Genomic DNA, 22,048 nt, shown 5'->3' with positions numbered 1-22,048 from the left:
GAGAAGTGAATTATAGATTGAAAAGAAGAGCTTAGTCAGTGAGAGAAGGAAAGCCCTTGACAAATTCTGAAGTGTTTGAAATAAAAATAGGTCAGACAAGACGGTGTTTCCAGCTGTGTTTGCATCCTCACCTCAACAAACCAATTACAGTTACTAGATGGAGTCACAGGGAGGCAGGAGGCTTGTAATGATCCCTCTGCTGAGCATCTCGCTACCTGGAGCATTCTAAGGTAATTACTCTGTGTTTTGAAGTCAGTACTGATATAAAATAAAGGATAAAGGAGTGAGGAAGGTGTTGACCAGCTAGGGAAGGAGGGATGGGCTCACTGCAAGGCAAGCATACCCTGGTTTAGCAGCACAACAAAGCTGGTCCCTCTGGGTATGTAGCAATGAGGAGAATTGTACCAGCAGCTCATCCCTTTAATCCTCTTTGAGAGCCCTGAGCTTTTACATTCTGTGCAAGGAAAGGCTCATTTGTGTTGCATTCTTCTCTCTGGTTTGTATCTCCCCATAGTGGTGCACTGGGGTGTTTCCCAACTCTGGGCCAGCTGGATGCTCACTGCTGTGCTCCCTGGAGTCCTCCACCTGTCAGTGCCATTGGGAGCTGACAGGGAACAGCTGGATGTGCTGTGAGCATTTGTCCACAGCTATTAGAGCTGATCCAAGAGGCACTGCTGGCTTCCTAAGCCAAGACCTCAAAATTTGCATTTGCATGTATTTATTCACAGCCAGTTCTCTGTGGGGAAGTTTCTATGGCAAAGCAACCAAGTGCATATGGAGGAATAAGCACCAGTCCCACAGCTGCTTGGTTTAACCAGTCTGTTTCAAACCATGCTTTATCTCTTGCTCATGTAGCTGCCAATAGCACAGAATTCCCTTGCAAAGGGAGGAACGTCTCCTCTCCATCCTGCTGTTCAGTGTGGCTCGGACCCAAAAGGCTACTTACAGCAGGGCTGGAAGTGGTTGGGACTGAGCCAGGGACTCTGCAGGAAGAGCTGTCAGTGGTGGGCTGTGTGCTGGGGGTCCTGCGTTGTATCTGAAGGGTTCTTCTATGATGGAAAAGCTGTGAAGATACCTTGATATAGAGCCTTGCAGGCAGTGCTCTGAGATGGAATGCTCAGCACTTTGCTTCCTCTTTCTAGATATGCCACTGACTCACCAGACAGCACTAAGCCTTCATTTAAATGCTCCATGCCTGAATTTTCTTCTTGGCACAGACTGCTGCTCTGCTCAGACTGTAAGGGTTTAAGCAGATCCTGCTGCAATTTGAAATGCTTTTCATTTTTGCTGAAGGATATTTTGGAAGGAAAAGAAGAAAAACTAAATATGATCTTTTCCACAACAGGGGAGGGAAGAGATGTCACAGCTCAGTTTCTTCCTCTCATTGTGCTAAGAGGCAGTGACCTCTGAAAGTGGCACAGCCTTTCCCAGTAAAGGGAGCAGCTGCTTGAGAAACTCTGTTATGCCTTTTGCAAGACAATCTTAGGCCCCAGATGCAGTCTTTGCCATAGAAATTACTCCACAAATCTAAGGGTGAGAACTGTGCAGGGGAGCACAAGCTCCCTTAGCTCCTTGGGTTACACAAGGGCCTGGTTATGTTAGCACTACCTGGTCCCCACCCTCGTTCCAAGCACTGTGTCCTGGCTCTGTTGGGGCCTTTTCTCTTCCATCTCTACTGTGATGAGCAACTAAGACCAGCCAACTCCTTCAGGTTGTAATACTTGTGCCAGTGTCTGTAAATTCATCTTTCTTCCTTTGGCACTGATTTAGTGGGTATGGTGGGGATGGGCTGATGGTTGGACTAGGTGATCTTAGAGGTCTTTTCTAACCCTTATGAGTCTATGATGAGGCTTTTGGCAGTTGATCGGATACTGATACCAACCACTGCCCTCACTCTTCATCCAAAGGCGATAAATCAGTATCATCAGTTTGCTCTTGCAACACCTTGAGAGGTCAGCAAGGAGTGTGTAAGAATCATCTGTTTCATGCTGATTTGTGTGGCTCAGTGTATGAGAGTTTCTTTTACGTGTTGAGACTCACAGAGATTCTTTCAAAAGCCAGGTTGCAGTGGCTGGGCTGCAGGCTCAGCTTAGCAACAGCACAGATACTCAGACCCGATGGTGTTTCACACTCATGTCCAACAGAACTGTTTATTGAGTTTACACAGAATGTGAGCAACGTGGAAAACACTAGAAATCTTGCATCACTGGTTTGGTTTCGGACAGCATTGGAAATGACAATGCAGCTGCTCATATCATTATGAGATATGCGATAAGGAGCCAAAGCTTAGGAAGTGCCCACCTCTGGCACAATCACTGATTGCTCCTCTAGTGTCGGTAAAGCACTTAGCTGTCTGATTCTCCTTATTTCACTTGTAAGTTGTGTACAAAACCACGGTTTTTGAACCAGTCCTTTTAAACCACAAGACTATTTTCCCTCCCTTTTCAACCCCTGGCCTTCCCACCCCATCTCATCCCATCCCCCATGCTCCCACCAACACACACCTCCTTCCCCTCCCTCTCACCCCAGTCACACAGCAAATATCCTGATGCTGCAGTTCCAAGCCATGTGTCTGTTCCAGCCTATGCAATCCGATGGTCTCTGACCAATTCCCTTTGTTCAGACATTAATACAAAACACACAATGGGGGGGGGAAAAATAAAAAGCAAAACAAAAAGCCAGACACAAGAGGGAGACACTGCTGGGCTCCAGCTCTGGCCTCTGAGCCCTTCAACGAAGCTCCACAACAGCTAGGCTCTTGGGGTACCTCCTTTCACACTCAAGACTGCAGGTCTCAAGCTTTCCAAGGTGCAAAGAAGGAAAGGAAGTAAACTACAAGCCTGTTTCTGTTACAGGTTCCCCCCCCCATCACTTTCCCTCAACCCAATGGCTGCCAGAAGAAATAGTTGACTCCGACAGGTCTTCCAGTGAAGCCCAGCCTGGGGACCTCCTTTGCTGTAAGTTTCTCTTTGTAATGTGGGCGATGGGTTTGGCAGCGAGGGGAGGGAGTGGAGCACATTTTGGGGGATAACGGGCTTTGTCTCACTGCAAACTGGGGGGAGATGTCAGGGAAGGTGAGAGAGAAGTGCCGAAGGAAGCCAGTCAAGCTGGCCCTCTGCTTGATGTTTGGATTCAGAACTGCTCCGTGGGGCAGCTTCAGTGTGCCAGAGCTGGCTCATTGTCCAGTCACCTCTCACAGCCTTGTTGAAGGACAGCATGCCGTGGGGTGCTCCCTGCTTCCTCGCCCTCCGGCCAGCCGCCCTCCTGCCCACTGGGCATCTCTGGGTCACAGTCGAGAGCCTCATAAATGGTTGGCAGCGTGGTCTGCAGGCTGAGGCGCTTGCGCAGGCCCACGAGCAAGGGCTGTGGCATGGACGAGACATCCACATTGTTGCCGAGGTCTACCCAAGCCAGGCAAGGGAACTTGTTCATGTCCTTCATGGTGTCAGTCAGCTCCTTCATGGTCGCTCGCGTCAGTCGGTTGCCATTGAGCGAAAGGTGGGTGAGCTTGGGCAGTGCCCAGAGGAAGGGCAGCAGCAGACGCACCATGTCGTCGTTCAGCTCGGTGAAGCTCAGGTCCACAGAGGTGAGGTGGTCCCCGTTGTTCTGAAGGTAGTACGCCATGCGGTGCACATCCCGCATGGTCAGGGGGATCCCGGATAGATCCATGGAGCCCTGGCTCACCTTCTTCTGCAGGCTGTTCTTCAGGCTGAGGGTGGAAAGGGAGAGAGAGAGATGACACAGAACAGGGTAGGGCTCATTGTGAACATTCTGCAAAAAGAGAGCAGAGATTGATTAGGAAACAGGTGTGAAGTTTGCACCATGCCTCTGGGCAGGTTGTGTACAGGGACTTTACTGTGTTTTCTCTGCACTTAAACTTCTCAAGAACTGGTTAAACCACGTTCCTTTAAGAGCCCCAGCATCCCTCACCTGTAGCTGCTGGTTTGGTTCTCTGTGCTCAGCAAATCATTGAGGACTGGCTTCAGCTGTGGGGAGGTGGGCAGGGCACTGAGTGCAATCTAGAGAGACTTGCTTTCACCTGTGGCCCTCGCTGTTTGCTAGGGAAGCAGAGCGAGGAGGAGGTAGGCTGCAGGGCAAACAAAGTTGTAATACAGGGTCTCAAAATGAGTGGGATGTGGGGTTCTGAGGTGGGTTGTGGGTCTGTAGGAGTGCTGTGAGGAGTGGAAGGTGAGTAGCTGTAGGGGGTGACAAGGCTGTGTTGTGGGACTGAGTAGAAGTGTGTGTTGGTGTAATGTAGGAGCTTACTGCCTTATTATAAATGATATTTGTTTTGCTGTCCTTACAGGTGCAGCTACCTTTAAGGATATTGGAGCTCTACTAGAATCTCTAATAATGTTGTTACTCATATGCTCAGTGGGTGTAGAACTGCCTTGCTGGGGTTGGGGGAACAGGCTGGGGTAAGAACTAACCACCAGTATGAAGGTGCCCACTCCTTCTTTCTGGCTCTGTGTATCCTGCACAGCCACAGCACAGCAATTCCCTGGGAGCAACAGGCACACGGGGGTGTGCAGTTTCCTTGGAGAAGGTTGGAGCACCACAGGAGCTGCCATGGCAGGTGAGAATGTCTCTGCAAACTTTTACACAAATACCAGAGTATTTCTGGGTCCTTCTGTCGTTCTGGGGAGGATGTGATGCTGCCCTTAATGCTTTGCTTTGTGTGTGCAGTTTGTGGCATTTCAGAAGCTTCAGCTCATAATAATCTCTATTAATATGTGATAGCGCAAATTAATAACTATGCATTAGTGCATTCATTGACCCTTCGTGGACTCATTTAACGCTGCTGCATTTCCATGAAGGGGCATGAGGTGGAAATGACCTTGTGGGTTGTCTTGTCTATTCTATAGCCCAATTCCTGCTCTCTGGGTTTGGCAGCACTTTGTTCTGGCTGTTTCTTTATGTTCTTGTGCTTTTGGAGGGAATTCACTGTGAGAGGCTGAGGCTATATCTGCAGGCATGTATTTAATGAGTTCTCAGAGAAGAAAGCTGTAACAGTGTGGAATAACTTGCAGACCTAAGGGTTCCAAACAGCCTTATGCATTGCTTTCCAAATATCTACACTTTACATGACCCAAACCACTCCTCTGTGGACCATAAGAGGTGTGATAAGACGTTTGGACAGCTGGTAAAATGCCAGGCTTATTTCTAGGAAAGAGGATTATCTAATATCCTTTAATTTCTGCATGAAAATAGGCTTAAAGATAGCTTCAATTGAAAATGCTTTTTTCTTTGTGTGAGACAAAACAGCTATTTAGTGCTCTGGATGCCCATGGGACTTGTAGGTGGAGGGCTGCAAAGTGCTGGAGGCTGGATTGTCCTTGTGCTGCTGCAGCTGGTGCTGTGTGCACATCGATAATTGTATGGGTTTGCATCCAGCAAAGGTCTAGACCCTGGATGCAGGGAAGCAGATGGTGTTTGTACTCGGCAGTAAGTTTAGGGAGGAAATGCTTTCCGTGTTGCTAGAGGATCAGCTTCAAGTGAGAATGCAATGTGAGCAAGAAGCAAGGGTGATCTGTAGCCTCACCCTACTGCATGCTGCACACAGCTCCAGGCAGGCTGTGAGGAACAATGCATGCCCTCCATTTGTTCTTAAGAGATCAATGCCATTCAGCTTCTTCCCCATCAGCTAAACTCTTTGGAGGCTGTGACAGCTCCTGCTTGTTGCTCTGGTGAGACTGGTGGCAGACCCAGCAGTGCTTGGCATCCTGTTGTGTTGTAGGGTTTGAAGGAGCTTGTTCAGCATCCTGGAAATGCAGCGTCTTTGCCCTGTCTCCACGCTAAGGGAAGCAGAGGCTGGGAGGAAGTGGTAAGAGCTGAACAGGATTCAGTAATGAGGGATGCCTAATAGTCCCTGTCTGTATCACTGGGGAGTTACCAGCTTTCTCCTTCTATGCCTCTTACTTTTCTTTAATTTGCCTCCGGAATTTTATATTCAAAGTTTTCTTGGTGCTCCCACCGCTGTGTATCCCCTCCTTCATTAACAGGCATTGCCAGAGGTGGTTCATTAGCCATGAGTCGAGTATATCTTGAATGTTCCTCCTTGCACAGAGCCTAATGGCAGGCATGTCTGTATGGCTCCTCTGCCAGCGATTTAGGGGATGAGCTCTGGGCTTTTTAATTGCCTACTTAGCATAATCTGCTTGCCTTTGCTTCCTTGTGGCACCGGGTGCTGCTTTGAAAAGCTGGCTTCAGCTGCTTCTGGTGAGATGAGAGAAGCCTCAAAAGCACTAAGCGAGATGAACCCAGCCCTAGCTGTTCTTGTACTTGCATATGACTCTTACCATGTGGCTTTAGTTAACTGACTGGTGTTCTCTAACTTGACTTCCTAACTCAAAAGCAGAACAATCATGAATATTTCCTCTGTTGCATAAAGGAGAAATGGGAGCTCTACTTAATATTCATCTTGTGCCATGTGAAGGCTAAGATCTAGTCTGCCAGAGCTGTCATTTATGGCCCTGATGGATGCTTTCAAGAAGAAATAAAAAAGACCTGAAGTCCTTTAGAGATGCTTCCCTTCAGTCTTCCAGACACAAGTGCTTTCATTGCATTTTTAAAGTGCATCTAATGCTGCAGTGTCTGGGCAGTGCACATCAATAGATGAGAAATGGAGCAATGAGCATAGAAGGAACACTCAGTTCCCCACCCAGCTTTAGATTAACCAAGATGTTACAAAATGCAATTCACTCAGGCAGATGAATTAAGCCCATAAGTGTGACTTGTGAAAAACCTGGATGCGTGCAACTGAGAGTAACTAACTCCATACACACAAATGCCTTTATTCTTCCAGATCAGGTTACTGGTTGGGAAACTGGGGCTGTTTTTTCTGCACCAGGAACACTCTGCTTGTGAAGATTACTCTGTTTTCTGCCTGCATGTTTTATGTGTTCAGGTTTGATCCATTGCACCAAAGAGAGGCAGCGCTGGGTGCAGTGTAAGTGGAAGATGTGGAAGGTTCCCCAGCCCAGCTGTGCCAAGACAGCTCAGTCATCATCTATAGCTTCTTGATGGCACTACTAGACTACAGTGCAGCCTTTCAGACAAAGGCTGCATTCAGCTGATACCCTTTCCACTCTGAACTGCTGTCTGCTGTGGCTTTGCCCATGAAAAGTAATATACCGTCTGGGTCCAGCTCTGTTCTGGAGGAAAATGTACAGTTCTGCAGTGCTAAGCTACAGGAGCTTTGAGATCTGACAAAAAAAGCTGTGTCTCAAAAACCTGTATCTGTCAAAGTGCTGCAGGAAGGGTTCTTGGTAACCTAAATAACCCAATGTTCACATTGAGAAGCAATTCTTAACCTGTTTCTCTTTACACTGTAAACACCAGCTTATGGAAGAGAAGCTGGAGTTGTACAGTACCCTGGAATATGATTAGTCATCCTTAATGACCTAAACTATAGAACTGCAAAACAGTACTGTAACTGAAGTCCCATTAGGATGAAAGAGGCTGATAACTGTGTAGTAAGGTCATGCTGGTTATCCTCCTGCTTGTAGGCTTCTTACCTGAAAACCCTCAGTGAATCCTTCAAGAGCTCAGCCTTGGTGTTTGCTCAGGCAGCCTGCCCAAGCAGCACCATCAGGTGAGACACGGGATGTCAGCTGGGAGATACAGACTCAAGATAGATATGTCAGGAAAGGAGAACGGAGTCCTTTGCTTTCAGCACAGCAAACCTGACTATCACCTGAGCAGCTGAAATAGATTCTTCAGGTGCATGCACAGCTGAGACACTGCTAACTTGTAAAGAACCCACTAGCTTGGATGCAGGAGGGGACCACTCATCATCTGTGACAATTTAATCAGAGAAACCAGAGATGGTCTGGGCTGTAAGATTCCTTCTTCCATGTTTCTCTATGGACTCTGCTTCTGGCCTGGGGTTCAGCTGGTAAAAGCTGCTCTGATGGCAACTTGTGGCAGCCTGATTTCACTTCTAGAAGCAGGGCGAGGGCCTGTTGTACAGTCACTTCAGAGGAATGGCTCTGCAGGGAAGGCACTGAGGACAGACAGCAACCTGCTGTGTTCTCTCCCTAAGAGATTCATTGCACTTTTGCTGTGGTCACAGCACTGGGTCAAAAACATCAGTGTTAAAGGTGGTAACAGAAGCAGGTAGAACATATGGGTTTAGTGGGGGAGCAGGTTTGTGGTTAAGGACATCAGAAGGATGTGCTTGTCTGAAAGCTCTCATAGGATGTCTCGCTAGCAGTCTTTGAGGGATCTGCTTGGGCTCTATGTATGACTAAAATAAGACTGTTCCTACATGATGGAAGTGTGATTGGTCCTTAGCAGAATTTGCAGTTCCAGTTATCCTGGAATCACTGTGTATTGAAATAGGAGCGCCTGAAGGCATTTATCTTGTTCTTTCTACTTCATCAATTCATGGGTAGCTCAGGTTTGTACTTACTTGAAGGGGTTGGATTCCACGGAGAGTAGATGGGGATATGACTTATAGTCAGATCCTGTCTACTAGTTTGCTGCTTGGTCCCATGGGAACACCTGATGTATGATCCTGCTCGAGTACAGTGGGTCCTTTCCATCTCCCACGCTACATCTCTGCAGCAGCCCAAGTGTAATTAAAACCAGGCAGATGCTCTCTGCTGTGTGCTTGGACTCACTAATTGTCTTCTGGACCCATTTGTCACATTGCCAGAAAGTGGAAATTGCATTTCAGAAGGGATGAATTGAATTCTGTATCAGATCCTTGGAAGCCCAAGGCTGGGGGATCACAAAGGCAAGGGAATGTGTTTTCCATGCACTGATTCCTCTGAACAATCCCAGATTTCCACTGGATATTAGAAATGCCTTCAGAAATCTTGCTGCTACACATGTGCTTCTTACAGGACCTTGAAAGGTAGGTAGGCAAAAAGGTACAAGCCAGGGGCAAGAGTTCAGACAGAAATCAGAGTAAAATGCTCCATAGCAGATGGCAGGAAGCAGAGAATACAGATCAGTTTAAAACAGCCTGGCTGGATAGAATGCGGCTCTGATATCTTCAAGTGAAACAGCAATTCCTTGCTTTGCTGTTACCAGCAGCAGCCAAAGATGCCAACTCTGCAGGTACCTTTTGCCATGAACTATAAACCAGTTCCTCTCCTGTTTTTCAATAAGAAAGTGCTGCTGTTACATATTCAAATTATTCTGCCTTATACAACACCTTGCAGCTGTATCTGTAGGGCTGCCAGCTTAAGGTGCTTGTGGGGCTGCATACTTTGCAAGCACTGTTGTCTGTGCTACCTTTCCACTGTGACAGCAGGACTAATTTTGATGCACTTGGAAGAGACTGAAGAACTTACCACACTTGGGACTTCCTGCGGGGCATGCCATGCCGGTGCCATTTGGAGTGTGGGGTCAGGTGGTAGATCAGCTGCCTGCAGATCCTGTCTGAGGACTTCCAAGGGTCGTATTCCTGCAAGCAAAGGGGTAGTTTAGGCTCTGTGTGCTGCTGCAGGGTGAGGAGTGGGAAAGGGACTGGGTGACAGTAAAACATGGGACTGTACACAAGAAAAGATGGAAAAGAGGATGAAAGGGGAATAGCAAAAAGGCTGGAGATGTTTCTGCAGCACAACATGCCCTTCTGGGGTGCCAGGAACAAGTAAGAACACCACATTTCCAGGAAGGATGCTAGCCTGGCATTTTCCTGCCTTCACTGGGGAGTAGGGCTGCAAACCTGAACTCTTCTTCCTTCCTGTGCTCAGCTAGGAGATGCTGGAACAAGGAACCAGGCAGGTCCCTGCACTGCACCTTGCTTTGCTGCAGTCTGCTTTTTTCCTTCAGGTCTGAGTTTGGGAGCTTCCCAACAACAGTGGTTCCCTCCAACCCCTGCAACAACTAACTCATCAGCACCGAGTTGGCTGCAGCTCTCTTGAGTTTCTTTTTGCACACATTCTCAATCTCTGTGACTTCAAAAGCATCTCTCTTCACCTGGTGAAGCAGAATGACAAATGGCAGCTGCTGAAGGTTGGGATTTCTGCCTCCTCTGTTATACAGACACCTGCATTCCTATTCCTCATCCCTCCAGCCATGGCACAACGTTTGCATTTAGGAATTTGATAGGTAAACACATAGTAAAGCTGTCAAAACATAGGCTAATTTATTCTTTATTGCAAGCAGTTAAAGAGCCATACTGTGGGCCAGCAGCTGTATGGTGACTCTTAAGCAGTCCCTGAATCAGCTGAGCATCCCCTGGATGTACTGCCAGCACATGTCTGCTTTTCTGTGCCAAATTAGGAGGAATCCCAGCCTGTGCTCAGCAGAGCACCTCTTGATCCATCACAGCTCACTTGGAGACCCAAAGAGGCTGGTGTTTGATGCCCATTCCACAATGCTGCTGCACTGGCTAAATGGGTGCTGGTACCCTGATGCCACTTACAACAGCACGTGCACACCAGGCTTCATGGCATGCTGGCATGGTGCCCTGTGAGTGTTTGGTGGCTCACTGTTGAGAATTACCCTCGTGTTCTTTCCGTGTCCTCGCTGATGTAATTCCATGCTGGAATTACATTGCACTCAGCTATTTGCAAGGCTGTTACAGCTGCTGGCTGCTCAGCTGGGGTCAGAGGGGAAGATGTGGTTTGCTGGGGTTTTCCAACCTCCCCCCCAAAAATAATCTCTTGTGGGGGAAATCTTATCTACACAATGGTAGACATGGCATTTCATTTAAGTATACGTTCATGTAAGGCATGGAGGTAGAGGAGAGGGGTGTATGCAGGTGCACAAAAATCAGTGTGTTGTCTTTTGGAAGGGTAGTGTCCCCTTGTGTCACTTCCACTGCACAGTGAGAGGGGAAAGACTGACTGTTAAAACAACCAGAAGATGGGACCATATGAACTTTGGTTGAGAGGTAATTTTAGATGCTTATGTTTGGATAATAATTACCCTTGAAGAGATTTTTCAGGTTGTCTTACAGCTGTGATGAGGATTAGAATGCTGCTAATTTGCACCAGGCTTTCAGCATGCTCCCCAGGGCACCACTGCCTGCTCTGAGCTGTGTGTGCTTAATACCTATCTTTGCATAAGTTCACTCTGTTGCCCTGTCTATAAAGCAAACATGACACTTGCTGAGCCCAATGAGTGAGAAGAGGTAACAGCCATCGTTGCTGGTGTTGCTGTGGAATGTAGTACTGGATTAGGGTGCTCTCATGTGATAAAGCCTTAGAGAGGGGCTCTTGTCCTTCTCTCAGAGTCACCAGCTTGGGCAGAGGTATGGAGACCTCTGTAGCCCCATAAACACCTCTTCCCCACTCCCATAAGCTAGTGTTGGGGTATGCTATTGTATATGGCAAAGTTGCCTTCCCCATCATATATTTATCTGGCATGTGTCTTCACAACCAAGTCTTCTGTTGGCAAGATGAGTGAATCCCTGTCTTTTGTGCCTGTAACCTCCCTATCCCCCAATTGCAATCATGTTCCGAGGTTCTTCTAACTGTTTTCTACAGATACATTCTCTACCACTCCAAGCATGCGTGTTAGATAGCTCTGGAGGAACACCCAGCATGATTCATCTCCTCATTTGAGCTCATTCTGCATCAGTGCCATGTTGTAAAGTGGACTGAGCTAAAGGGGAGGATTCACCTTTTTGGGACACTGCAGGTCTCTAGCAAGGCTCATCAGTAGGTCGTGGGAGATGGGATCCACCAAGTTGAGGAATGTTGCATTTTTGTAGAGGACTTCATTGAGGAATGTTCCTTCCAGACCCAGGTCCTACAGAAAAAAAACCAGACATGCAGCTGAGCATCTTGGGAAGAAGGATCACGGTACTCACATGGCAATACTCCAAGGGTAGAAAAATACCCCAGCAACAAAAAAGTAGAACAAGGCTGGGATGGTGCTGAGTTGGATTCGGTTGTTGAGGAGGGCTCAAGCTGAAGGAGCAAACAAGTCCTCTATCCATTCTGCATGCTGCTGCCAGGAGAAATGAATAAGCAAATGAGTGTCCCATATGTTCACACTGCTCCACTGAATGTGTGCTTCAAGGGAAAGATGTGTTCTTCAGGGAAAGATGCACTGAGAACTCTTAGAGAGAAAGCTGGGAGTGTGTACATGCAGAACCAGCAGGGACAGAGCTGCTGTTAGCAGAGGTGCTGGATCTTAACCCCAAGCAGCAAGCAAAGCTGCTGCTGTAGCTACTGTCCCTTCTCTATGTATGCTCAGATCAAATTGAGTGGAGAGCAGAATGGGAGACAAAAATCCTGGCTACAGATGTGATGGAGAAAGCAAGAATAAATCAAATGCTTTACATCCCCACCACCACATGCACAGAGCAAACAACCAAGGAGCTTGAGCAGTGGATGAATCCTGAAGGACAGAGACAGCTGGATGTGGGCCAAGGCATCATGCCAACATCTCCCTTAACCGTAAGGCTTTGGGGAAATGGAGCCTCCCACACAGTGTAGCATGGATAGATGAGGGAAGCTGCTAAGAGGGTGGCACGGCTGAGCCTGCAGCAGTGGATGTCAAACCGGTAATTAAACTCCCCCATTTGGAGCTATGCTGTTAAGTTGAATCTGCATTCCCGTTATAAGACTGCCTTCAAAGGTTTAAAAGGTAATATAGATGGAATCATTCACTTTGCATTTATAATCTATAAATTCTTAGTACAGGGCGTTTTCTAGTTCTTAGTTGTATTCTTCCCTTACTGCCTCCTTTTATTTTTTCCATCCTTCTCTGTTCTTTGGAAAATGCAGTACTGCCCATCCAGGCAATGTGGTGAGCAGACAGAGCATTATGGATCTGGGCCATTCTGTTGGCACAGTGCTCTTATTATTGGACACTTGGTTGCTGATGTCTCAGCACCGGGAAATCTAGTTGTACTTTTTACTACTGTTTGACTGATGCCCACTCAGCAGAAATATGTCTTTCTCTAGCAAATGGGTATTTCTTATTTCTGAGGCTGGTATGGACACGTGCAATGGAGCCATCACAGTGCTGCTCTGCAAAACAAGTGTGCATGAGTGCATTCCCACTGTTTGCAGTTGTTATCAGCGTGCTGCCTTTTAAAATACTGGAACCTCACATCCCTGTCCAGTACATCTGCTTACTGCTTCTCCCTTTAATTACACTGTCTTGATGTCTTGGGAGCAATCTACCACCCCTTGGGGCCACGAGCTGAGAAGTGCTGGTGGATACAGAGACAGCGTGAAGGGTGAATTAGCAGGGCTGGATGAGGTCTGGCAATGGCAGGAGGCACTCCTAGGAGCCCACATCCCCCATTGTGCCTGAGCGCATCCCCTTGTTTACAGGGGTTGCAGTTCTGGCTCATGTTGCTCTGCTGTCTCTGGGGAAGGGGGTGCCAACGCTGCTGTTCTGAGGCTCAGTGATTATGTATGGTGTTCAATATCCTCACTGTCTACTGGAGTGAATGAGGTCTCTCTCTTTTGCTGCAGGTAACAAACAGACCGTTGCCTGGGATGTGTTAACCAGCAACTCCTGAGAGAGATACTGCTCAGGTAAGCAGTCTGTGTGAGGAGGGATGCGCTGGGGACTGAGCGAAGGGCTGAGCTTAGCTGAAGAGCTGATGTAATGTTGTGAATGATGAAAGATGCTGATCGTGGTGCTCTGAAGCATTGGACTTGTGAGAATTGGTTGTGATTATCTGCGCCCAGCATGGCTGACAGCTGTGTTCAGCCATTGGAAGGTACCATGGACATTAGCAGCCCTCTGTTTTGGAGGCTTTTGAGCACACAAAGAACTGGAGGCATTGTGGGGGTGCTGAATGGGTTCCCATCTCATTTTGTGGAGGAAGACTGTGTTGGGGCTACAGGATGTGTGTCCTGCTGTGGTGCTGTCAGCAGATGAACAGAGGGTCACTGTTTTCAGATGGGTAGACAGAGATGGGGACAAGGGGAACTGAGAGGGCAGGGAGCAGGAGAAGAGTGCTCAGCATGTGGTAATTCTGGGTGCATGGGAAAGAGGGCTCAGCAATGACCCTGATGGCCCTGTGACTCAGCATCCAAACCCCACTGCTCACAGATGGGATTTGTGGAGACTCGAGGTCTGGGAAGGATTTTAGTGCTTCAGCCTAAAGGAGAAGTGCTAAGCACTATAGAAAATGACTTTTTGAGGTTCTGGCCTCTGGCAAAACCTACAGAAGTCAGTTCATGTTAGACTGCCACAGCTGGGAAGAAAAAGAGGCAACCACCAACTTCTCCTTAACTGCCTTTGAGATCTTACTCAGCCCTTATCTACCATACATTCCTCATGTGAACTCTAAGGTGGTAGGCATGGAAAGCAGAAAGGGAATTTCAGGTCCCATAAATGCTTATTCCAAAAAGTGCAGCTTGCTAGTAGCTGGGGGTGTTGGACACCCTGAGGTGTGCTGCAGAGCCCAGGACTCAGAGCAGACATTACTGCAGCTGTACAGCATCCCTGAGAGCCTGGTCCTGCACTGAAGCTCACACCCAAAGGCTGCTGGCTGCTATGGAGGCAACTGGGTGCATTCCCACGATGAAGTGGGTCATTATCTAATGAAGGGACACGATAAACTGATTTGTGCCAAATCAGAGAGAGCATTTGTCCCCTGTGCTGTTTATTTCAGCTTCCTGCAGTTCTGGGAGGTGAGTTTGCCTGGGAAGTGACAGAGCGATGGAGATGCTCTGTTCCAGCAGTGGGGCTCTGCATCCCTTTGGCCACGGGCTGTCTGCACGGTGGGGCTCTTCTGTGCCTGGACAGTGGCAGACAGAGCCCTACAGCCGGGCTGCACCCAGCTGGACTGCGGGAGGAGGCTTCTCCCTGGGGAGCAGCGCACCGGGGGCTAACACCGGGGTTGAGGATTGGGACGGCTTGGGCACCGCTTTACCTGCCCGCCGTGCTCCATAGTCACAGTCCCCGGGCGGAGACGGGGGAGGTGGCAGCGAGCTACGGGTGGTGTCCCCAGTACGGGTGGTGTCCCCAGCCCGAACGGTGGCACAAAGAGCCGGGATCGGCCCCGCACCGCCCCGGTCCCTTTGTTGCCCGAAGGCGGCCCGCCCCGCCCGCGGTGTTTACCTTCCTGAGCAGCCTGAGGATGTGCACGGCGTGCTCCCGCTTGTGTTCGCGGATGGTGGCCTGGATCTCCCGCAGCCACCCCACCCTTCGCACGTACGGAGCGGGCGAGGCTTTCCGCAGCACCCCGGGCAGCTTCTGCGGGTGGAGCAACAGCGACGACAGGTGGAAGTCGGTCCGGCCGGAGGGTTCCTCGGCTCCGGAGCTTTCCTCCTCCAGGCTGCTCTGCCGGCTCAGCCGGGAGCCCATGGCCGCGCCGCTCCGGGCCGGGAGGGCTCCGAGCTCCGAACAGGGGGAGGTGCCGAGAGGGACGGGCGGGGGTCGGCGCTGCTCCGCCCGAATGGCTCCTCCCAGCTCCCCCCCGGTTCGGGGCTATCGGCGCTCCGCCGGCCCCCACCGCGTCTCGGAGGTCGCTCCTCCCTTCTCAGGGTGTGTTCTGCTGTGGGGATCCTCGCTGCAGAAGACAAAGAAAGGAGCGGATCTCTCTCCGCATCCCTCCCTGCATCCAGGCGCTCCAGGAGCTTTGAGCCCTGGCCAACTCTTGGAACGCTGGCGAGAGACGGGCGGTGCTTCCGAAATCACCTTTTGGATGCGGACAGCCGCTTTCTGCCGCTCTGATGCTGGAGCAGAGGCGGCTTTTGCCCACCAGCGGTTGATAGCGTAATTCTGGCCCCGCTCCCCACCAACCTCCGTCCCCCAGCAGTGCACGGCAACTTTAGCACATCCCCAGACCGAACCGCTGCGATCCAGCGGGGCTTTGAGAAAGCAAAGGTTGGATCCCAGCTCTGAGACTTTGCAGGCAGCCGAGTCACGCTCTTAGGATAACCAGCAGCTCAGCCTGACCTCCCATTGCTGGAGCTGTGAGCTCCCTCTTGCTTAAGACCACTGCTGGATGCCCGCAGCACAGCGAGCACGGTGTTGGTGGCCATGGCTGTAGGAGCAGCCTGGGGTTGAGACATATCCATTCCTGCAGGTGCTGGGCCCTCATTTGGGGGATGGGAATGGCTGTGGCTTTTTGCTGTAGAGAGCAAAGTTTGCTTTCCTTCTCAGAGCCTCAAATGATGCCGCCTCCTTTGTGCTCTGCTGGTTTGAGCAGAAGGATGGGATGGGGCTGCCCTCAGAGCGGTGTGACTGATGCATCAGCTTTGCCCCATGTTTATTCACATCCCCAAGCACGGCAGGTGAAACATGAGGGCTTTTATCACACTTTTACTCGTTGTTTGATCAGAGAAAAACCGTGACTGTCTCTGCTCATTCCCTCTCTACCCAAGAACCTGCAGGAGAGAAATTGACATCAGCAGACCTTGAGGTTCTGCTGAAGCTAACTCAGGCTCATCCCTTTTGAAGGGAGAGCTGCTGAGTAAGGGCTGCAGGGCCTGGTTGGAGAGGTCCAAGAGGGGCTGGGTCAGGAGAAAATCACTGTATGGTGCAGTGTTATGTCTGATGGTGATGGATAGGAGAAGACAACCCCTGGCAGGCTGATGGTGATGGGGCTGTACAGCAGCAGAATGAACTGCCTGAGTTCCATGCTGCTGGAAGGAGGAGCAGCAGGTTTGTAGCCAAGGGATCAGCTCATAGCAGAGTGGCTTTGTGTGTTTCCTGTCTGCATGGTTTAAAACTGGAATCAGTGTGTGAATAATAGGAGCTAATGAGAAACACACCAGTGCTGGGCTTGGTTTCTTCCCACACTTAGTCCCACTGGGGGCACTTGCACCTCTCAGGGTGCAAACCAAACACAGGTACACATGGCACTGCTGATTGCAGCTGAGCTGGGCACTGCGTGGCTGGTAGAGTTCTCCCAAGAAGTCTCTCTTAAGAATGGAATGGGAAAAATACAGAGCAAGCAGAGATCCTCTGTCTATTCGCCCATGTTCTGTGCCTCAGGCACATCTCCTTGTCATTGTGCTGGCGTCCTGTAATGGGGATGTTCTGCTCCAGAACCTTTGGGACAGGTAAGCAGAGCTCAGGTCTGTGCCTGGAGCAGAAGAGTGATGGCTCTGGGTCAGCCCATGGTCTCTCTCCATGAAGACCCTGTATTAGCAGGGACTGATGGTAATGCCTTGAGAGAACAGGAAGGGTGCAGGTTGCTGTTTCTCTGACTGTCATTCTGGCAGCTGACCAGGAGATAGGAATCTCTGCTTTTAATTACCTTTTACCCTTCTTGCTTTCCTAAACCTTCTTTGAACTGGAGCAAGCACAGCACCTTACAGCAGTATGTTCCAGCACCAGGCTGCATTGCGTGCAGAAATAATTGTTCTGAATCTGTCACTTGCTGCTTTTCTTTGCTGCTAAAAAAACACAAAAGAGACAGCAAGTGATCTTTCTTCATCTATTTCTCCACCGCATTTCTAATGATAAACCTCTGCCATGTCTGTTTCTCGGGTTCCTATGGCTCAGAGCATGGAGCTCTGCCTGGCAATGGGGCTGCAATCCCAGCTGCTGCCGGGGAGGACACACTGCACTGCACACACCCATGTGCTGGGGCTGCTCTCATCTGTATGCTGCTCAAGCGGGATTCGAATGACAATCCTAATTATGTTTGCCTTGTATAAGATGAAAGCTGTATTTCTGACTGGGCTGGGAATGTAATTGATTAATTTAGCATTTAAGAAGGGAAAGAGGATTAAGGTGGTGGTGAAGCTGTGCTGCCAGGCACTGCATTTGCTGCCTCGCACTGTGCTTCTGCTTTTGCTTGCCTGCAGAGCAGCTTGTCTCAGCTGTCATTTCCTGCAGGGTGGCTCTGAGCTTGTTGGTGTATCTCTCAAAGCCAAACCTCCTGAAGACGAGGGAGCTGAGTCCTGGGAAGACACCTGCAAAGAGCAATTCCAGGCTTCAGCTTTAACTCTCTTCTCACTTGCTCTTTTGCCTCACTCTGTCTGCAGGAGACAGAAATGTATGTGGGGAGCTCCATAACTCAGACTCTTGTAGACCATCAAGGAGAGGTCTACACTCCCACAGCAGCATACATTAGGGAAGAAATCCCCTTAATGAGCAGAGTGCAGGGAGGGGAAGGAAGGACACAGCATCAGTGGGACTTTGATCCTGGGGAATCCCTGCAGTGCCAGTGCTGGCAGCTGTAACTGCACGCACACAGACACTGCTGAGGCTGTACTTAATGGAGAGGTGGTAACAATTTGCCATGTAATATTAATTAGTTCTTCAGCCTTTTCCTTCTTGCACTGCGGCTCTCCCAGTGGCTCATGAGGCTCTGAATTATCCTGGTGCTCCAGGGCTGAGGCAGGAACAACTCTTAGAAGTGGCAGAATTCTGCTTAAGTAATCATGGACGTTGGCTCATTATGGCAAAATGATCACATTCTGACAAGGCCTATTAAGGCAAATTTGTTAGGCTGAATATTTCTGCATATGAGCCCTAATGACCCGTGATGACGCAGGTGTGTTGGGCAGCAGTGCTGCATACATGGAGGTCATGTGTGTTCCCCAGTTGTGCATGGCATTAACCTGACTTCTTTGCATGGGAGAATTCTGAACTTCCACTGCTTTCACAATGAATTAATGAGATATCTGAGGTACGTGGGAAGTTTCTACTTCTCTCCACGCTGGGAGCACTCTGCACCCTTATTACTTAGATGGGTTTTGCCATGATTAGGTGAGGCTGCGGTGTGAGGTTGGGTGCTGGGAAGAGCAGAGTGTTGCAGGAGCAGTGGAGGAAGCTCTGCACAGACCCAGACTGTGCCACGGGCTTCTCACGTTTCCAACATCAGAGATATTTGATCTTGTAGTGTGTCCCACTGGGATCCCATTTGATGTGTGTCTCACAAAAATATTTCTAAAAAGCTTTTTTAAATCCCTACCTTTAAAAAGAGGCTGCTGCAGTTTCTGGACCTGCAGTTCCATGAAAGAATTAAGCCATCTTAAACCTACAGAGGGGCGGTTGAAGGCAGCTCTTGGTGCTGTTAAGCTGCTTTTGGCATTTGAAATTGCCAAGCACACAGATTATATTGCCTCTGAGCATCTTAGCATGCTGTTAAACTGCTGAGAGCAACCACAGCCCCCAGGGGAGCACGGGACCTGGTGTTGCTGGTGTGTACTGTACCTCTGCCTCAGGCTTTCAGATTGTCCAGAGACTTTTGTTCGTGGCAGAAGGAGCCTCAGGGTCCCGGTGTGACTACTTAGCTTAAGCTTTTCCAGGAGGCTGCAGCACAGCCCTGCTCCCTCCAGCAAACAGGTTTCCCTTCCTTGTCTGTTCTGTTACAGCACTGCTCAGCACCTTTGGGCTCTGTCAGGTTCAGATAGTGCCTTCCTGGGTCACTTCTTGTGCACTCAGAATGCTGCTCCCCCAGTGCCCTCCTCGCAGCTGTCCCTCCTGCCGAGCTGCAGATGGAGCCTTTCAGACGGGCTGTCAGAGCCCATGAGCCTCACCAGATGCATTCACTGCATTAACCTTTGAAGCCAAGTGAGTTTCTGTTGTCAGAACAGCGGAGGCCAGCAGTCAGCCTTCCACCCTCCCCTCCTTCTTTTTCCTCATTGTAAAAAAACACGTTGGCCTCTCCTGTGCTGACCGCAGCAGTTCTGCATGGCTTTGCCTCATCGCGTCAGTCCGCACACGGTTCACCGGTGAGGAATTTCATCCACGCCTTAAAGCGACAAGTGGATGAGGTTGGGGAGATCTCCAAGGGACTGCAAGCGGTCCTAAAAGGAGGGAGGTGAGAGGGAGAAGAGCTTTAGAGGGGCTGCCTTGGGATGGTGCTTGTGAGAGTGGTGGCTGAGCATCCTCATCCTCTGCACTGTTGTGGCACAGGGCAAAGGAGTGGCACTGAGGTGCTCTCCTTGAACCTGGAAGGGGCTGCTGGCCCTTGACATCCCTCCCTCCCTGGCGCTGCTGGTGTGCATGAGCCTGCTGATAACTGAAGTGCAGTCTGACAGTGAAAAAGGGCAGCTGATTCCTAGGGGTGAATTCATCCCCTCTTTTCCAAGCCAAGCACAGGGCTGCTTCACGAGCCAGGCTTGTGTGTGCCTGAGGCAGCAAGCCTGTGCTTGGCAAGAAGTTACGTCCGGGAACCGGGAGCCTCTTGTCTGAGATGTGCTTAAGGCCATGAATGGGGCACCCAGGAGGTTGGAGCTGGTCTTCTTTAAGGTCTCATCCAACCTAAGTCATCCTATGAAAGGCTCGGACCCGCTCGCAGGCTGCGCTGGAATTTCCTCCCGTCTGTGCCACCTAGTGCCCGACGCCAGAACTGGGGCTGCCCCAACCTCACCGCAGCCCACGGAGCAGCCCGGCTCCCCGGGGTTCCCTCCCCTCGGTGCTGTGCCGGGCTCTGGGTGCCGGCGGGACACCGACGTGCCGCAGGGGCTGCAGGTAGGAGCGGGGCACACACGTGTGCGACGGGGGGAGGAAAGCGACCCCGGCTGGGGGCTGCAGGTGAGGTCTGAGCTCTGGGAGCTGCAGGCGGGGAGAACAGAGCCAGGGCCTCTCCGTGACCCCATCTTTGCCTTCCAGGCGTTCTTGTGATGTTTTAACGGATGAGCAAATACTGACCTTTGTCAGAACTGGAATTCTCCTTTTTGGATGGATTTCAGTGCTGCTTCAAGGGGTGCGACAGCAAACTTGCTTAGGGGGAACACCGTAGGCAGAGCACTTGTTTTTGTATGTCAGCACAGTTCGCTGGGCATTATCTTTTGTGTTACTCTGTTTCTTATTGAGTTCCTCGCCTGGAGTTGCTTTTCAAGCAGCTCGTACAGCTGGTGCTCGTTTTGCCAGCTTCAATTCTTAACTCCGACCTCTTGAGCCTTTTCAGAGAAATACAATTGCTCCATACAGACCCAGTTCTCTAAGCTCTAAATGGGATGGGATGAAGCAGGAGCTGACAACACCTTGCTTCCTTCTCGCTGTGTTTTTTCCACAAATCTATGTAAGAGGTTTAGTGGTGGTGAAAGGAGCTGCTAGCTCCCATTGACCAATACACACCTCTCCTTCCACTGCACTGAGTTACATCTGCTCTTATTCACTCTGTTTCACAATGTTTTCAAGTTTTCCAAGCCTCTCATAACTATACTTGATTTCTTTTCCTATCTCCATGTACTGTATGCATCTCTTTACTTACTGGGCATCCATAGGGTTCTCTGCTCTAAGTTTTGTCCACGTGAAAACGTGATTGCTCATTCTCTTCTCACATTTATTGGCTGAAAACCATTATCTTATGTCACTTCCCAGAACTTCATACCCACAGCTTCAGAGAATCAGTAATAAAACTGTTGAAGGAGCAGATGGATGTATCTATCTTAATTCTCTTGGTCACATCCAGGAAGCCATGAGCTTTGCTCCTCTTTGTTTTGAACTATGGCATCTGCTTTGTCCCTCTGTGTGACATCTCAGGGGTTGACATGCTGCTTCTGAAACGTAGATTTTCCCAATCTTCTTATTTATCTTGGTACTTGTGTAAGCCTGATTGCTTAGGAAGTCTCAGCATCTTTCATTGGAAAGGCAGATTGGCCCCCACAGCCTCTGATAGCATAGGGATAGCTCAGTGGTTTTGAAGCTGGAATGCTTGGGGCTGCTATTGATTGTGGTGCCTTATTGCTTCTGGAAGGGCTGATCTTTGAAACCAGGGCTCCAGGAAGTCATTTAGGTGTTTGCATCCTGCTGAGTGTTGAAACTCTGGGGATTGGAGTGGGAAGGAAATTCATCTTGAAACAGAGACAGTGTTTATCTGCTTTCCCCAGACAGCACTCTACCTTCCTGGAGGTGATATATCCCAAGGGCAGCAGCATTCTGGTGCTGGAGTCCAGCCCCAACTTGCCTGAAGGCTAATTGGTGCCAGCTGTGCTCTGGCAATCTGTGTGCCTGCAGCTTTATCTGTACTCCGCTTGGTGCTCCTACACCTGAAGTTGTTCTCTCCCCAGACAGAGCAGTGTAAGGACACAGGACAGGCTCTCCAGCAATCTCCTGGCTTCTTACAGGTTTGTAGGATTCTCTGCTGCTGTCCTTCAGCTCTTTGGATCTTTGGGGCTTTGCATCTTCCCCTGCACAACTCCCAACCCAGCCTGGAGGTGTGTCACAGCCTATAGCAGCTTCAAGGGTGTGTTTATGTGTAGGGGGG

At 49.8% G+C, this 22,048-nt stretch overlaps 2 protein-coding genes across 5 annotated transcripts in view; one reads left to right on the top strand and one right to left on the bottom strand.

Moving 5' to 3' along the window:
* Positions 1–2,118: 2,118 nt before the first annotated feature.
* Positions 2,119–15,362, bottom strand: LRRC75B (leucine rich repeat containing 75B). Its single transcript, XM_015878270.2, has 4 exons — positions 14,992–15,362; positions 11,581–11,709; positions 9,303–9,415; positions 2,119–3,709 (listed from the first exon to the last, which is right to left on the bottom strand). The coding sequence occupies exons 1-4, from the start codon at positions 15,235–15,237 to the stop codon at positions 3,187–3,189; spliced, it is 1,011 nt and encodes a 336-aa protein (XP_015733756.1). The 5' UTR covers positions 15,238–15,362; the 3' UTR covers positions 2,119–3,186.
* The window catches only part of GGT1 (gamma-glutamyltransferase 1), a 42,557-nt gene continuing 23,364 nt past the window's right edge, over positions 2,856–22,048 (top strand). The window contains exons 1-3 of one of the 4 annotated variants that reach the window (XM_032447956.1): positions 2,856–2,957; positions 4,484–4,576; positions 13,392–13,454. The gene's annotated coding sequence lies outside the window, so the exon portion shown is untranslated. Of the gene's footprint in view, positions 2,958–4,483; positions 4,577–13,391; positions 13,455–19,574; positions 19,655–20,176; positions 20,308–21,835; positions 21,909–22,048 lie in introns of those variants that run through there. The other 3 variants (XM_015878267.2, XM_015878262.2, XM_015878266.2) reach the window with 3 other exon arrangements.

Source organism: Coturnix japonica, chromosome 15, assembly GCF_001577835.2.
Source record: "Coturnix japonica isolate 7356 chromosome 15, Coturnix japonica 2.1, whole genome shotgun sequence".
Lineage (NCBI taxonomy): Eukaryota > Metazoa > Chordata > Aves > Galliformes > Phasianidae > Coturnix > Coturnix japonica.
The sequence above is the reverse complement of the archived record's forward strand: the minus strand, read 5'-3'. Positions and strand labels throughout refer to the sequence as shown.